General features: G+C 35.4%; 1 protein-coding gene and 1 non-coding gene across 3 annotated transcripts in view; one reads left to right on the top strand and one right to left on the bottom strand.

Annotated features, from left to right (window-relative positions):
• The window catches only part of RAB6A (RAB6A, member RAS oncogene family), a 66,206-nt gene that overhangs the window by 33,254 nt on the left and 15,004 nt on the right, over window positions 1-17,948 (top strand). The window contains exons 3-6 of one of the 2 annotated variants that reach the window (XM_037148640.2): window positions 4,851-4,904; window positions 6,623-6,728; window positions 8,627-8,738; window positions 12,305-12,398. In XM_037148640.2, the coding sequence (XP_037004535.1) occupies window positions 4,851-4,904; window positions 6,623-6,728; window positions 8,627-8,738; window positions 12,305-12,398 (366 nt within the window). Of the gene's footprint in view, window positions 1-4,850; window positions 4,905-6,460; window positions 6,567-6,622; window positions 6,729-8,626; window positions 8,739-12,304; window positions 12,399-17,948 lie in introns of both variants that reach the window. The other variant, XM_037148641.2, reaches the window with a different exon arrangement.
• Window positions 10,664-10,797, bottom strand: LOC119051757 (small nucleolar RNA SNORA22). Its single transcript, XR_005082985.2, has one exon. It is a non-coding gene; the product is annotated as a small nucleolar RNA SNORA22 (small nucleolar RNA).

Genomic DNA, 17,948 nt, shown 5'->3' with positions numbered 1-17,948 from the left:
TATAGTATTGTTATTTATATGCACAGTGTTACGCAATAGATCTTTAGAAAACTCTTTCATCTTGCATAACTAAAATTTTGTGCCTGTATAATGGGTCATTTTTTAAATCCACAGACTACTACATAGTCTGTCCTCAATTATGTGGCACAAGGATATCTAGAGGAAAAATGTGTATTTTTCACACTTATACCTATATATAAACACATTTATTAATGGAATGGTTATCCTTCTGAAATGGAATCTGTATTACCATCTCTTCCTAAAGTTCTTTGCCTTTATTTAATTTTAGACTTTTTTTAAACTTTTACACTCATTTCTTCCTTTATTCTAGTCTTTGCCTTTTTGACTTTTATTTGTCTATTTTCTATCACTAGAGAAAGCAGCAACCAGACAACAGAATTTTACATGTGTTGGGACCACAAAAGGAAGCTGATTACCATTGCTTGGTACAGAGGGAAACTGGCTTTCCCTACCTAATCACTTCTATATTGGAAAAATTATGTCCCTTTTGGAAAATTGTAATGTTTTGGGGTCTTTGGCTCTCAGTGGCATGAAAATAGGTGACAAACCATTATTTAGGAAGTACGGCAGAATAGTAGTTTATAGAGGCGTAGTTTGTAGAGGCATGGTTTTATAAAACTTTTTTTGAGGTAAGTAAGTACATTCTGAGTAGAAAGCATCCAAATAAAAATATCTAAAGTTATCATTATCGTGACACTGATATGATATATTTGGATAAGCCATTGTTTAATCTTGAATTTTGAGCTCCCGTGGTAAAAGTACTCAGTTTAATTTGCTTTTTACAAAGTAGACCTCTGTCCACAAACCAATGAATTAATTACCACTTAAATAATTTGAAAGTACATGGGAGAGTTCTTTAACCTTTGATTTTTTTCTACTATTGTCTTTTCCATTTCCATGGAGGAGATGAACATGAGGCACCACTAATGTCTCATCTGTCTTTTATCAAAATAAAGGTGTGAATTAGTTCCATGTCAGTAGCATTCAAGATGCTAGAATAGGTGGTAATGTTTATTTTCCCTGGAATTTTTCCTGTGCTTTCTGCTGTTGGCAGATTGACTTCTTTGTTGTAATAGCTCTGCTTTGACTGAAAAGAAAAGCAGCAACAAGTTTGTTTTTCAGGTTAATTTTGATCTTTATGAGTTCAGTGACGTGAATGATGTTCCCAAACAAGGATGATGTAGTGGAAGGAGGGACGGTTGTACATTAAGTCTGGCTTTGTACTAATTTTTATTAATTTGAAAAATGTGTCTGCTGTGAAATCTGAAAGTGACAATTTGTTTATAGCCATTAAAATTATTTTTTTGCTATTTTTAACAAGCGCAGTAACATTAATAAGTTACCAGAGAATTTTTTTGAAGTGAAAAAGCATTTTTTAGTGAAGTAACAGGACAGAGAGAAGGCTAATCTACAGGCAGAGCAGCTGAGAATTCGTGTAAAAGAATTCTAGGCGTAGGGTAGTTCAGTGGTTGTGTGGCAGCTCCATGGGCAGCTGGGACCAAGAATAAACAGACCTAATATATGACTTCCATATGGTTACTGAATGGTTCTCAGAGTTCCAATATCCATAGTCCAGACAGGAAGGAGAAAAAGGGCAGAACCAAGGGTGCCCCTCCCAACTCAGACAGCCCCATTTATTTAAAACTCATGGCTAGAAAATTTTTAATGTAGTAAATATGGACTTTAAAAATGTTTGTGTTATAAGGAAGGAGGAGGAGATGGATATTTGTGCAGGCAATTAGCTGCTTCTATCACAGTGAGTGAATGAGTTTCTGCTGATGAGATTTCTTAAATGTAGTCATATATCATTGCTGTACATTCCTCAGATTTGTCAGGTAGATGCTCTTGCACAGTGATTCAAGTTTATCCTACCCTACATAACATTCTCAGGCGTAATGTCATAAAATGAAACTAGTACTTCAGTTATATGTACTTAAGCCCTAAATTGAGAAACATAATTGAAATATGAGGTCTGTCTAGAAGGTATCCAGCCATGTAATATGAAAAATAGACATTTATTGAAGATGATACAAGAAACATTGTACATAGGACAATGACGCTTCAGTCCTCTTCAAAGTAGGCGCCTTGGGACCTCACACAGTTCTCCCAGCCACCATCACTTGCCCCATTCTATTTTCCTGAATCTTACTGAGGGTCTGAAATCTCTTCCCTTTCAAAGGTGATTTTAGTTTTGGGGAAAAGCCAGAAGTCATAGGGTGCCAAGTCTGGGCTGTAAGGGGGTTGAGTTACCTGGGTGATTTGCTGTTTCACCAAAAAACTGCCCAAGATGTAGTGCATTAGCAGGTGTGTTGTTGTGATTGAAGCTGCCAATCACCAGTTGCCATAGCTGCAGCCTTCTGAATCATGTGAACAGTTTCCATGGAGGAATGTTCAAGTTTAATGCAAAATTTGGGGCAGATTTATTGCTCTACTTGCTCAGTCATTTTGAATGCCACTGCTGCACAGTACATATGCTCACTCAGTGGCACCTACCCACACACACACTAGTACCGTAAAGTTGTCATTGTTCACACATACACATTCCAGTGCACACTTCTTCGTTGCCAGGTTAGATGTTGCACAGACCATTCTTGTTATATTAACAATGGCCAGACTTTTCCTGGAAAGAAACATAGTCACATAGTTGGAGGTAAAGGGGGAAGCTACTTTCTTTGTTTTTACTTTTTAAATAAAAGTCTCTTTGTAACATCTAGAAAACCCTGCTCAAAATATTGAAGATCTAAATAAATGAAGGGACATCCCATGTAAATGGGTTTGAAGACTTAGTAGTGTTAAGATGTTGGTAGTAATTACCCAAAGCAATCTACAGATTCAGTGCAATTCCCGTCAAAATTTTTGCCACCATTTTTGTATAAATGAAAGAGCCAGTCCTAATTTGCAGAAGCCAGATAACCTTGAAAAGGAAAAATAAAGTGGGAGAACTTATACTTTAAAATTTTAAAACTTAACACAAAGCTACAGCAATCAGCCCTGGCTGGTGTGGCTCAGTGGATTGAGCATGGGCCTGCGAACCAAAGGATCGTGGTTCAATTCCCAGTCAGGGCATATTCCTGGGTTGCAGGCCAGTTCCCAGCAGGGGACCCACGAAAGGCAACCATACATTGATATTTCTCTCCCTGTCTCCTTCCCTTCCCCCAAAGATAAATAAGTAAAATCTTTAAAAAAAAGCTACAGTAATCAAATGTGTGGCACAAGGACAGACATATTGACCAATGGAATAGAATTCCATGTATCTGTTGACAGTGGATTTTTAATAAAGGTGTACCAGGCCCAACCTATAGAATGTGTGGAAATACTTGACAGTTTTGTGTCTAATAAGTATTTGATATCCAGAATACTATAAATAAAGAATTCCTACAAGTCATAACAAAAATAACAAACTCAATTTAAATGGACAAAGGACTTGAATTGACATTTTTTCCAGAGAAGATGTATGGAAAGCCAATAAGCACATGGGAAGATGCTCACATCAATAGTTATTAGAGAACTGCAAGTCAAAACCATAGTAAGATTCCACTTTACACCTACTAAGACAGAATTTAAAATGGTGCAGCCACTGTAGAAAAGTCTGGCATTTCCTCACAAAGTTAAATACGATTACCATGTAGCCCAGCAGTGTCATTCCTAGATATAGACCAAGAATAATTGAAAACAGGAACTCACTGTAGAAACAGAGTAGAAAACAAAAAAGTAGAAACAACCCAAGTGTACATCGGTAGATGAATAGATAAATCAATCATGGTATATCCATAAATTATAATATGTTATTATTTAATGGGTACAGAGTTTCTGTTTTGGCGTGATGGAAAGATTTGGAAATAGTGTTTACAGTTGTATATCATTGTGAATGTAATTAATGCCATTGAATGGTATACTTAAAAAGTGGTTAATATGTCAAATTTTATGATACATATATTTTGCCACCATCTATCTAAAGATAAAACCTATATTAAAAAATCACTATGAATGTAGGTTCATCAGTTATAACAAAGGTACCACTCTGGCAGGGGAGCGTCGATGATAGGAGATGCTGTGCTTGTGTGGGGGTAAGAGACAGATGGGAAATCTCTGTATCTTCCTCTCAGTTTTGCTGTGAACCTAAAAATACTCTTAAAAATGTCTTCTTAAAGAATGATTAAGACATATACCAATAAGTGTATATTGGAAAGAGTTTTACTCCCAACTCCACAGCAGAAACTTTTTGTGTCCTTAGATAGTAATTTAATTTCTCTAAATTCCAAGTATTGTTATCTATACAATGACAAAAATGGGACTGCCTTGGCTGGTGTGGCTCAGTCCAAAAATGGATTGAGCACCAGCCTGTGAACCAAAGGTGATCTGTCACCAAATCAATTCCCAGTCGGGGCACACGCCCAGGTTGCATGCCAGGTTGGGGGTGTGCAAGAGGCAACCAGTTGATGTATATCTCTTGCACATTGATGTCTCCCTCTATTTCCCTCCTTCCCCTCTCTCTAAAAATAAATAAATAAAACCTTTTTTAAAAAGGGAGGGAGGAGAGGAAGGAAGGAGGGAAGGAAAAAATAGGGCTGATAATAGCTACCTTGCAGATGAATGAGGATTAGATGATCATGGGAAGGGCCTAAAAGAATCCCCAATATCACCAATACACAGCAAGTGCTCAATTAATGGAATCCATTATCACTGAAAATTTTGTTCATTTTTACTTGACTTTGATGTGTTTCTGTATATTCATTATTTCTCTCACAACCATAATTCTCATTTGAACCCTAAACTGCCAACCACCATTAAACTATTACTATTTAACTTTGTTTTGTTTTGGTTTACAGGCAACAATTGGTATTGACTTTTTATCAAAAACAATGTACTTGGAGGATCGAACAGTGAGTAATGCTTTCTGTGTGTTATTTTCTTCAACACTCCAGGATAAAAAATTATGATCAAAGATGTAATCAATTAGTGTCACCATAAGAAATATATAGCAAACTTGCCAGAGTTAATTTGCTGACCTTGAGAAAAACTTACTACATAATGATTAAGTCCTTAGCACTTTGATTTCTTAACCCCAAGTGAAATCCAAAAAGGAGAGAAAGCCAATTTATTTATAAAATCCTGAAGGCCCTAGGCCAGAGGTGTCAAACTCATTTTCACTGGGGCCACAACGGCCTCACACTTGCCTTCAAAGGGCTGAGTGTAATTTTAGGATTGTATAAATGTAACTTCTCCTTAACTAGGTGCCGGGCGGATAAAACAAGGTGGAGGGCTGGATTTGGCCAGTGGGCCTTGTGATTGCCACCTGTGCCCCTAGGCTTTGTTAAATAAAATTTGTCATCTTCATTAGCAAAAGTAACAAATATAGCATTGAGATCATTAAAGCTGCTTAAGGCCTTTTGAATGTCACTCTTGAGGTATTCAGAGAGATTTCATTTGAATTTGACTCAATTTGCAAACTTCCAGGTTTTAAATGTCAGAATATGATATACCAAAGTGAGTATGATTAGAAAGAATGTGTCTTTATTTGCTGTATTTTTGTCTTCCATATTTAGGAATGTTCCTTTAAGTGCAATGTAAAGTGTGTATTCTAGTCCATTATCCCTTGAAGAGATTTCTATCATCTAGACAGTGACTATCTTAAGTGCAGTATTTTGAGACCTATACCTCCAAATATTTTATATCTAATGCTGTTTCTTATAAGTGTGTGTTTCCTTTTGAGGTTCTCTTTTATGTTTTAATATATAGAATGCCATTTCTTAAAATTTGAAAGCTTAGAAACAGCTTTATAATGGTAAAAGAACCTAATGCTTGTTTTCAGGCTTTTCTTCCTCAAATGTGAAAAAGTAAGAAAGTAAAATCTTAAGGTTACAAGAAGATATTCTTACTTTTTTGTTAGATTATTATATACAGTGTTCTGGGAAGAATTGTGTGGGAGAAATATAAGTGCAGAAGTCAAAGACCCAATTTCAAAGGTTTCTGGGCCCCATGGAAAAGACACATTTTAGCTTCAGAGAAGGTTTCAGAGAAGCATTAATTCCTTTACTCTGATAGCCTGGGCTGCTCATTGACTTTTACCTTTCTTTTTCCTTTTATGCTTTATTTGAACATCAACAAAGTCTCCTTTTTGCTATCCAGAAGGCATAGGATTCAGAGAGTGGTTATAGAGAGGAAAATGGAAGCTGTGTTTCTGATTCTGTGAAATCTTCCCCATTGCCATTTTTAAGTCATGTACCTTCAGGGCAAGCAAATTTTTATATTACTCCCTTTTGAAAAAGTAAAGTTTTGTGTGTTTATTCCTCATATCCCTGCAGCCTTTTGCATGAGTCTCCTTTTTACCTGCTTCCTATCTTCCCCCTTTAAAAAATATTATTTCCTTTTTCTTTTCAGTATGAGTTTGGTTTTTTTTGTTTTTGTTTTTTTTTATTCATTTTTTCCCATCCCACAGATCAGGCTGCAGTTGTGGGATACTGCGGGTCAGGAACGTTTCCGCAGCCTCATTCCCAGTTACATCCGTGATTCTGCTGCAGCCGTAGTAGTTTACGATATCACAAGTAGGTATTTTGCAACAGGTTGACCTTCTTGCTTGTTTGACTGATTTTGTTGTTAGGTACGATTGCAATTATGGGACACAGCAGGTCAAGAGCGGTTCAGGAGCTTGATTCCTAGCTACATTCGTGACTCCACTGTGGCAGTTGTTGTTTATGATATCACAAGTGAGTGGGGGGAATTATGCATTTCTAATCTTCTTTTCGACCTTTAGCTTAGCTGCATGCATGTTTTTGTCTTGTGCTTGTTTTCCATACTGGCATGTAAAAATTAGTTTTATCATAGCAAACACAGACTGACTGGGTCAGAAATACTTGCTTTGGTGTTTGTACCAATGTACTTTATTTCTACTGTGCCAGGTTTTTTGCCCTGGAAATTTTCCTTCAGGTTCAGTTTTGAACCCTCTCCAGGGCTTTCTTAGTACATATCCTGTTATCCCTAAGCCACATCATAATTATGGTTGGAAGAACATCTCCTTTTTAGTTTAATTTGATCTCAAATTTCTCTAAAATAAAATAATCTGCATTTAAGCCCCTTGCCAAGTTTTCCAAATACTCCAAGGCATCTGTTTAGGTTATTAAAAACTTCTAGCCAACTTTTCTTTGCTTTCCTTTTCTAGCCATTCTCTGTAGAGGAAGGCAGAGAAAACACGGTGTGCAGTCTTCTATTAATCATTTTCATTTGAATCACATCTGGATTCTGTGACTGACTGACTGACTGACTGACTGACTGACTGACTTGCTTTGTTGCTAACAAATTACACTTTCATTTCTCTCCAGGAAAAAAAATTTAAATGGGAGACTAAAGTAATGGTCTTCCTTTTTCTTTTCCTTAGAGACTGAATAATGCCTTTGACATTCTGAGTGACTTGAAATTTTCCATGGAGCATTGACTGACAGGGAAATGCTCTCTGATTAAAATTGTCTTTATAAATTGGTTTATGATATATATGTTGGTTAGTATTAAGCATCATTCCGTCTTGTGGCCCATAATTTATAGAAAGACCAGAATAGTACTGCCTCTTAGACTTCTTCAAAAGCATATCAACAAACTATTAGATTGAGCAAGTAGTATTATTATTACACATTTCTGCATATCTGCTCAACCAGAAGTCATATCTACTTAACAATAATTCAGTAATTGCAGTAGCAGAAATATGAGTTACAAGTTTGTATTCAGAGACCTTTTTTTGGTTAGGTGCTATATGCCATCTTTTCTTGAAGCTTTACTTTGGGTTGCTACTTGTTTAAAACAATGTATGTTCTTTCTTGTGCAGTGACAAGTTTTGCAGCTTTAAAATGTTTGTGCTTACTTTAACCAAATCAAGTAAAACCTGGTGTATTTTTCTTCAAAAGTTGTACACATGTGGTTAAAATATTAGTATACTGGGTTTTTTTAGCTGCTATAATAATAGTAAAGTATTGTGCATAGAATCTAGTGCTAGAAAAGATGGATTTTTTTTTACAAGTGATTCTGGTAAACTAATGAACTTCAAGTTAAAGTGATCACAAACTGAATAAGCAATGCAAATGGAGAGTGATGTGGAAAGCTGTTTAAAGGCTTTCTAAATTTTCTGGATGTGTTGGGTTGTGTGGGCTGGCATACTTTTGGAGATGCTTTCTTTGTCATGTTTGGTATTTGTAAGTAATCAAAAAAATACTATGGCAATGTAACACCATATTATCTGCCATAGCTGTCTTTACATTAAAATAAAATATTTTTCCAATTACATATATGATGTCGCTCTTGTTTGGTTGTATCCAAAAATTTTAAACCACTATAAAATAAACCTTAAGGATTTTATTCTTAAGGTTTAGGATAAAACCTTAAGGTTTAGGATAAAACCTTAAGAATAAAGGTTTTGATTTTAGACCACTGACAGTTATACTCAGATAAAATGGAGTTATATTATAGGCACATTAAAAGTGGGTTCTAATGTGCCAACCCCCTTCCAATTTCCAGGGCTTTTTCTTTCTTTTCTTTTCTTTCTCTTTTTTCTTTTGGTTCATCATGTGGGGAGGCATTTGCAATAACACTGATCTCTCTGTTCACCCTTCTCTACCAGATGTTAACTCATTCCAGCAAACTACAAAATGGATTGATGATGTTAGAACAGAAAGAGGAAGTGATGTCATCATCATGCTAGTAGGAAATAAAACAGATCTTGCTGATAAGCGGTATGGAGTGATTTTTTGTATGTGTATGTGTGAAATGTTTGGTTGTTAAGCAGCCTGTCCTTTTTAATGCTACTGAAGAATTGTTTTTGAAAATAGACATGTTAAATCTTTAAGTATTTACTCACCTTTTCTTTAGTATGCGAACCTGAAATATAAAACATTAACCTCTGTCCTTAAATAAAAATGAGGGTTTTTTTGTTTTGTGTAAGCCCATTAATAAATAACTCTTGTGCAAGATTGTTTACACCAAAGGTAAATTTTTGCATTTTTTTAGGATTCATAAACATGAGCAGTGTTCTTTTAAAGAACAGAATTTTTTTTTTAAAAAACAAGTGCTGTCTTTACGAATTATTCATAATGATTAAATACACCTTTGGTAGTCTTATAAATATTCATTATAATTCAGTGGTGTGGTTTTTTCTTTTCTCCTTTTTTTCTTTTTTAAATTGTATGGTTGAGCCAGACTGTGTAGTTGGACTGAATAGCTTGATTGTGATACCTTAGTCAAATGAGGAAAGCCATATTCAAGTCACAGGATGCAAAATGTATTAACATTCACTGTAGAACCCATGGCATCAATATCTGCCTTTAGCATTCCTAACTGATCTACTGCAGTCTTTCTGTTTTAAATAGTCTTCACCATTTTACTTAGTAGTAGAAGCTTTTACTATTTCTTATTTGTTCATGACTTGGATATTGAAATTCAGGTAATAAACTTGTGCTATTTAAAATTTTGCCAAGAAATTCACTATGTTGAAAGGCTTGTGGAAATCTTAAGCCCATTTCTGTCCATGGTACCTCATTTAGAATTGGCAACAATGACTAAAAGTCTTAATTAATTTTAAAGTAAATTCACTTTTCACAAAAATAGTGCCAAAAACAAGGAAGAAGGCCTCTGCCTTTCCCAAAATTGAAGCCAAAGCGAAGGCTTTGGAAGGCAAAAAAAGCAGTGCTGAAAGGCATCCACAGCTACACAAAAATGACCTGTATGTTACCTACCTTATGAGGGCCCAAAACACCTCAACTCAGAAGGCAGCCCAAATACCCTCAGGAGAATACCTCCAGAAGAAACTAGTTTGACTGCTATGCCATCATCATGTTCCCTCCGACTACCAAGTTAGCCATGAAGAAGATAGAATACAACAGTACACTTGTGTTCATTGTGGATTCAAGGCCAACAAGCACCAGGTCAAACTTCTTTGTGAAAAAGCTCTTTGACATTGACATGGCCAAGGTCAACAACCTGATCAGGCCTGATCGAGACAAGAAGGCATATGTTATAATGTCTTCTGTGATGCTTTAGATGTTGCCAACAGAATTGGAATCACCTAAACTGAGTCTAGCTGGATAATTCTAAATATAAAAATTTTACAGTGTAGCTCTGGCTGATGTGGCTCAGTGGATTGAGTGCCAGCCTGCGAACCAAAGGATCGCTTGTTTGATTCCTAGTTGGGACACATGCCTGGGTTTTAGGCCAGGTCCCCAGTGGGGGCCATGTGAGAGGCAGCCACACATTGATGTTTCTCTTTCTCTCCCTCCCTCCCTTCCCTTTTGTCTAAAATAAATAATTAAAAATCCTTCAAAAAATTCTACAGTGTAAAAATTTTGATTTCAAGTATGATTTCATCTTTTCTTTATGAAAATTATTTTTTGACATCAATTACCATCATATAAATTTTCAATGTTTTATTTCTTTCCAATATGAGAATTTGAAGATCGCGTAGGTATATATAGTCTTCTAGTACAGAGTCTCTTAAGTACCTTCATTTTTAAATTTAAAAATTGTATGTCTGAATTATTTTCAGTTATAGCCAGAGTTATCTAAAAGGATATTTATAAGCCTGTGTTGTTTTATTGGGAAGTAGTTTAATTGAATACACAAATGCTGCACTGTCTTATTATATTTACTATATATATATTATTTACAATGTGCTGACTTTCTGAATACATTTAAAAGGATAAATAGTCCTTTCAATGCAGAGGAAAAGGACAGACATTTCTCTAGCATAGAGTCAAATCCAAGGGAACTATAAAGCATACTTGGATGTTCACTGTGCCATACAATAATTTTTCTTTAAGGTAATATTCATCCATTACTTTGGATTACCATCTTTCTCAGTAATTTTTGCTAGACTGTCACCCTTCAGCTAGTCACATTTAAAAGAATTAGAGCCTTGTTCATTTCACTAAAATAATTTTAAAATGAGTAAAAGATTTAAGTGCTTTTTAAAAAAAAAAAAAAAACATTAAAAGAAATTCTTTTGGCCCTGTCAGGTGTAGCACAGTGGATTGAGTGCTGGTCGCTGGTTTGATTCCCAGTCAGGGCACATGCCTGGGTTGCAGGCCAGGTCCCCAGTAGCTAGTGCATGAGAGGCAACCACACATTAATGTTTCCCTCCCTCTCTTCCTCTTTCTCCTCAGTCTAAAAATAAAATGAAAAAGGAAAGGTGAAAACACAACTGTAATGCAAAAAAAACATGTGCAGAGTATGGAGAAGGTGCTATAACTGATCGAATGTGTCAAAAGTGGCTTGCTAAGTTTCTTGGTACTGTTGACATTTTGGCCAAATAATTCTTTGCTGTGGGGCTGTCTTCTGCGATGAAAAACAGTTAGCAGCGTCGCTGGCCTCTACCCACTAGAAGCCAATAGCAGGAGATAGCCAACATACTCAAAAGATCCAAATCAATAAAATTATTGGTAAAAATGAAAAATCAGTCTTTTATGAAAAAAAAAAACTAAACAGACTTTTAAAAAGGCCAACCCAGTGCATTACAAAATGCCTCTAAAATAAGTATTAAAATATACTCTGTACCAAAAGACTCAGTTTTTTACTTATAGAAATTGACAAAATCCAACATAAGGAAATGATTCACAGTGCACAAAATATTAAGCACAAAGATGTTTATATAGCATCATTTTTTTTACATTAGTGTAGAATTTGAAAACAACTTATATTTCAAATACTTTGGGAATGGTTACATAAGTTACAGCAGCAAATTGACAAATTGTCTAGCCATAAAAAATTACATAGTTTTTAATCACAAGATTAAATACTTATGATCTAATATAAATGGAAAATTTATACTAAGGCTATTTTTCAAAATGAAAAAGTTACAGGATGATCTCAGCAAAGCAAATAATTTTTAAGAACTTTAGTTGTGTATAGAACGTACATACAAATGCACAAATTGTAAGCGTACTGCAACTTGAATTTTTAAAGTAGTCTTGTCTGTGTAACCAGCACTTATATCAAGAAAAGTTATTTTCAGAACTTTGTTTAAAATGTTTTAAAAATATTTCATTTATCTATTTACTTATTTATTTTCAGAGAGAAGAGAAGGGAGGGAGAGACATAGAGGGAGAGAAAGAAATATTGATGGGTTGCCTCTCTCATGCCCCTAGATAGGGATCTGACCAGCAACCCAGGCATGTGCCCAGACTGGGAATCGAACCCGTGACCTTTCAGTTCACAGGCCATTGCTCAACTCACTGAACCATACCAGCCAGGTTTGTCTATAATCTTTATAATACATTTTTCAAAAAGAAAAAACTTCTTTTTTCTACAGGCAAGTGTCAATTGAGGAGGGAGAGAGGAAAGCCAAAGAGCTGAATGTTATGTTTATCGAAACTAGTGCAAAAGCAGGATACAATGTAAAACAGGTAAGTGTTCTTTGAATATAGGTTGATGTTATCCGATTGCAAAAACATGAAATAGTTGTCTGAGTACACTATTTTCTAGTATAAGATTTTCTTCCACTTAGCAGCATGATGCCTCATGAACTAGTGTATTAAACAGTGAAAAAATATAATTGTGGCATAGTTTTTGGAAAAAGAGGAAAGACTTGCCAAACTTTTCAGATTGTGTACAGTATAAGTACTTCATTGTGATTGCAAGTGTGTGATTGCAAGATCGTAAACTCACCATACTCTGCTTCCCTGCTGCATTGTTTTATGGTGACATTTCTTATTTTAGAGTTTGATGGTAAGATTATAATAAAAGAAAGCAAAGATTGCTATCAGGAATGGTATTTTGCTTGTTGTGGTGGAAGTACATTCCAGTTAATTTATCCTTAACTGCTGGTGTGTTAACAGTGATTATAAAAGGAGTGTTTCAGGGAAGGGATGGAAAAGTATGTAGAGACCTCACATTATCAAACTTTTCTAAAAGATGAAGTAGCCAAAAACTCACTTGCTTAATTCTTCAGAGCTACATATTATTTAGAGTAGTAGTCCCAGATTTATAATATTTACAGACCAATAAATTACTATTTTTTACTCTCGATGATGAATAGACTATTAGAGTAAATCCTTTAAAATGAATCAGAGCTTTATTTTAAAAATCTCTAAATCGTTTCCATTTTTGGCATTTTATTTCCCAGATTTCCTTGCTTTAAAACGTGTAATACTGAATTATCGCTAATTACCTCTTCATAGCACACTATTTCATGGCTCCCTATCTTTGTTTATGTTGTTACTCTCTTAGAATACTCGTTTCCTTCTTCATGACTGATACCTACTCATCCTTTTAAGTTGCAGTGTAGGTGTCAACTCTTCAGAGACATTTTCTACGAAATTATCCACCATACCTCCAAGCTATTTTAGTGATGAATGATTCTCTTCTGTGTTTTTACAGATGCCTAAACCTTATGAAACCACTGTCACAGTACTTACCACATTATATTGAAATTATCTTTCATCAAAATTATATATCTAGAACCTACCAATGTGTACGGAATTTTATACATGATAAATATCTGAACCTGTAAGAGCTGTAGACAGTTCAGTAATTTGAGTAATAGAAGTTATCACAATACGTCACTATTCTAGGACAGAGCAGTGGGTAGCTTCATCTAGCTTTTTCTGTTATAGACATTTTAATAAGGATGTGAGCTACTTGTATGTCAAAGTATAGCCTTCCTATGGAAGATACATTGGTCTGGGTTAATGTGTAAAGCAAGGGTTACTGCATCCTCTTAGTCCTGACCCTAAGTAGTCTCATAGTTTGGAAACTCTAAAACAGCAGTTCCAACCTTTTGGCACCAGAGACCGGTTTTGTGGAAGATAATTTTTCCACAGAACAGAGTGGGAGGGATGGTTTTGGGATGGTTCAGGTGGTGCATTACATTCAAACTCACCTCCTGCTGTGCAACCCTGTGCATAACAGGCATAGACCAGTACCAGTGTGAGGCCTGGAGGTGGGTACCCCTGCTCTAAAATCATCAGCATACAGTAGGCACTAGTGATAGCTAGTATCTTAATGACATTTAATTCCTTCCAAATTGAGATGATTCCTACAATGTTGAGAAGATGGGATATATCATTCATTTGCTATTTTATAAACACAATTTTTAACAGCTCTATTTAATTATAATTTTACCTTCCATATAATTGACTTGTTTTAAATGTATTTTTAGTGAATTTATAGTATTGTGCAACCATCAGCACAATTTGATTTTAGAACATTTTTATCACTAGGTGCATGATTTTTTCCAGTAGCCTGACACATACAGACAAGAGAGACTTCTTTTACATCTTTTACAAAACAGTCTTTTTTTTTAAATTTAATTTTATTTTAATTGTTGTTCAAGTACAGTTTTCTGCGTTTTACCTCCATCCCAGCCCATCCCACACACCCCCACCTCCCTCCCATTTCCACCCTGCCTTGTTATTGTCCATGCGTCCTTTATACTTGTTCCTATAAACCCTTCCCCTTTTCCCCTGCAATTCCCTCCACTCTGCCTTCAGGCCACTGTAAACCTGTTCTCTACTTCAGTGTGTTGGGTTATATTTTGCTTGTGTGCTTGTTTTGTTGTTTAGGTTCCTGTTAAAGGTGAGATCATATGGTATTTGTCTTTCACCGCCTGGCTTATTTCACTTAGCATAATGTTCTCCAGTTCCATCCATGCTGTTGCAAAGGGTAGGGACTTCTTTCTTTCTGCTGCATAGAATTCCATTATGTAAATGTACCATAGTTTTTTGATCCACTCATTTACTGATGGGCACCTAGGTTGCTTCCAGCACTTGGCTGTTGTAAGTTGTGCTGCTATGAACATTGGGGTGCATAGGTTCTTTTGGATTGGTGTTTCGGGGTTCTTAGGGTATAATCCTAGCAGTGGAATTGCTGGGTCAAAAGGCATGTTCATTTTTAGTTTTCTTAGAAAATTCCATACTGTTTTCCATAGTAGTTGTACCAGTCTGCAGTCCCAGCAACAGTGCACTAGGGTTCCCTTTTCTCCACAACCTCTCCACATTTGTTGTTTGTTGCTTTGTTTATGATGGCCATTCTGACCAGTGTGAAGTGGTATCTCATTGTGGTTTTAATTTGCATCTCTCTGATAACTAGCGATATTGAGCATCTTTTCCTGTGTCACTGAATCCTCTGTATGTCCTCCGTGGAGAAGTGTCTGTTCAAGTCCTTTTCCCATTTTTTAATTGGTTTGCTTGTCTTCTTAAGAGTGGAGTCATGTGAGTTCTTTATATATTTTGGAGATTAAACCCTTGTCTGAGGTATCATTGGCAAATATGTTACAAAACAATCCTATACTGAATTCAAAACCCATTTGCTACTTTATTATTTCTCCTTATTTAGATGCTATATCTGAATTTGTGATTTTGCTGAAGTTCCTGATTCTTTGGGGACTTGACTTTATCTTTTAAATATAATTATAACCTAATTTACTGTATACAAATTTTAATTTTTTGTAGCTTCCTTCTTAACTAAAAATATTATTACTTTTCATTTTATATCACAATATATTAGAATTTTATTTCAATATTTAGAGACCCATGCTTTGTCAGTTCATATAATTTAGTTAAGGAAGAAAAAATTCAAGACCTCCAACTTCCAAATGAGAGAATGAAACAAAATGAATAAATCAAAGCTTATGTTAATAAGCATGTTTAAATAATAGGTTAAAATCTTTCCCCTTTAACTTTAGTGATTAATCATATAAAATATATTTCTGTCATACATTGAAATTACTAGTTGATTTTAAGTATTAGCTAAGAAATACATCACCTGGTTTTTTATGGGTTGTCTATTGCTTGAATTAGTTTCTATAATGGAGCTTAAGAATGAATCAGCCCTGGTGGGGATAGCTCAGTTGGTTAGAGCATTGTCCCAATTTGCCAAGGTTGGGGGTTCGATCTCTAGTCAGGGCATATACAAGAACCAACCAATGAATGCATAAATAAATGGAACAACAAATCAGTCTCTCTCTTTCTCTCTCCTTTCCATGCTTTCTAAAATCAGTAAATTAAAAAATTAAAAACATTTTTAAAATAATCAAATAACAGGGTATCATTAAAATCTTTGTCTTTTTCTTATATATTACAAATTACCCCAATGTTTAAAAAAAAAACAAGCATAGCGCACTTGATACCACTTGATATATTAGCTATGTAGACCAATTCAAATTTTCCTAAGTGAAATCTAAATCACATCTGCCAAATATCCACTGTCCAGTTTCTGACTTTGGACCACATTCACCTTGTGCGGTTGATTGAAGTTCAGTACTTATTCTTGCAAATCTAATGGTCACCATGCTGTTGGGTACTTGGGCAATAGAAAAAAAGCGAGTGACAGAAGTTTTCTCTAAGACAAAGTATTGAAACCCATACAGTTTACCAGTGAGGCCAGCCATGTATTTTTCCTCTGCCCTGGTATACCTGATAATCAATCAAAGGTAAGAGGGAACAGAGGTTGTAGAATAGCAAATTGTCCCTAGGAAGCTATCCTTGGATTAGAGAATTCTTTAATGGTTTTAAACTTTAATACTCACTACTGGGTTCACATCTAGGTTTTGATTCAGTGAGTCCATGGTAATATACTAAAATTTATATTTTTAACAAGAATCCCAGGAGATTTCTCATGGAAACTATATTTTGTGAAAAGTTGTATAAAGCCATAGAAATGGTTCAGCAAGTATGTCAGATCTCTTCAGTGTGGAAATTTTTTGAGCAAGCATTAATTCCCCGCCTGTGCTATATACAGAAGAGGAGCTTTCTACACTCAACAGCTTAGGCTTTTGTGGAAACCAAATTGATTCATAAGGAATTAAATATTATGTATCCAAGGGCCATTAAGTAGGTCTTCATGAAGTAGGAGAATAAATCTAGTGAAACCTAGAGGGTCTTTTGACTAATTTGTATTCGTACCGGTTATTTCAATACCTAGTATTGTTCATTCTACTTTTCCCACTGCAGTATTAAGGCCCTCACTGTTGAAGCTGTTTCAACCTTTTTCATCGCATGGCACACATAAACTAATTAGTGAAATTCTGCAGCACATCAAAAAAATATTTTTTGCCAATTTGACAAAAAAATATAGGTATAATTTTGATTCATTCACACTGAATGATTATTGTTGAGTTTGGCTGTCACATTTTTTATTTGACAGTCTAATGGAGAAGAAGTCAGTGCCCCTGACTAATTGGGTATTTCTTGTTTTAAAAAGTCTTGTGGTTACTGGTTGAAAATAGCAGTCTGTTGCCTTGCCTGCTACCATAGCTTATTAGCTGATGTCTGCTCCCAGCCTTGCTCCACATACATCTGTGAATTTCATCCTGAATTTTAAGCAGATTCCTTAGTATGCAGTGTTCTGAAGTTCCAAATCTTTGAGGTGGCCTCTGCATATAACACTGTACTGACCTCTGGGCACTGTGTACCCATGTGACCCTGCTTAAAATGCCCCAAGTTTACCTTGTTTTCATAGTTCTGTTGTAAGTTATTGCCCCACTTCCTAAAATAGTTTCCTGTCTGTTACTTGTATTTAAAAACTCAGTTCAAAAAACAAATTTCAAATATCTTTCCTAATTATTGCAGTAACACCCCTTCTTACTTTTAATAAAGAAGTTTTTTTGTCAATTTTGCCTCCTACTAGCCCGAATTTAATAAATGTTCATTGAATGAAGGACTGATATGCTGTATTTTTTTTTAGCAGGTACTGAGAGTTGCTGTGTTTTACCATAAGAATAAAATTAATTTATTGAGTTCAACTCTGTCTTAATTTTCTAAGCTACACTGAAGAAGCTTAGAGAAGCCAGGGTCATGTGGGGAATTGTACTTTGTTCAGTATTTCGATTCAGACTTAGATGTAGATAGTCATATATCTTGAGTTTCTTTGAATTCAGGTGAACCAACATTTCACTTTTTTGCAAAAACAGTTTTCAGTAGTAGGATTATGGATGAATTGCCTCCCCCTTTTTGGTA

Source organism: Artibeus jamaicensis, unplaced genomic scaffold (genome assembly GCF_021234435.1).
Source record: "Artibeus jamaicensis isolate MK-2021 breed Jamaican fruit bat unplaced genomic scaffold, CSHL_Jam_final contig_64, whole genome shotgun sequence".
Lineage (NCBI taxonomy): Eukaryota > Metazoa > Chordata > Mammalia > Chiroptera > Phyllostomidae > Artibeus > Artibeus jamaicensis.
The sequence above is the reverse complement of the archived record's forward strand: the minus strand, read 5'-3'. Positions and strand labels throughout refer to the sequence as shown.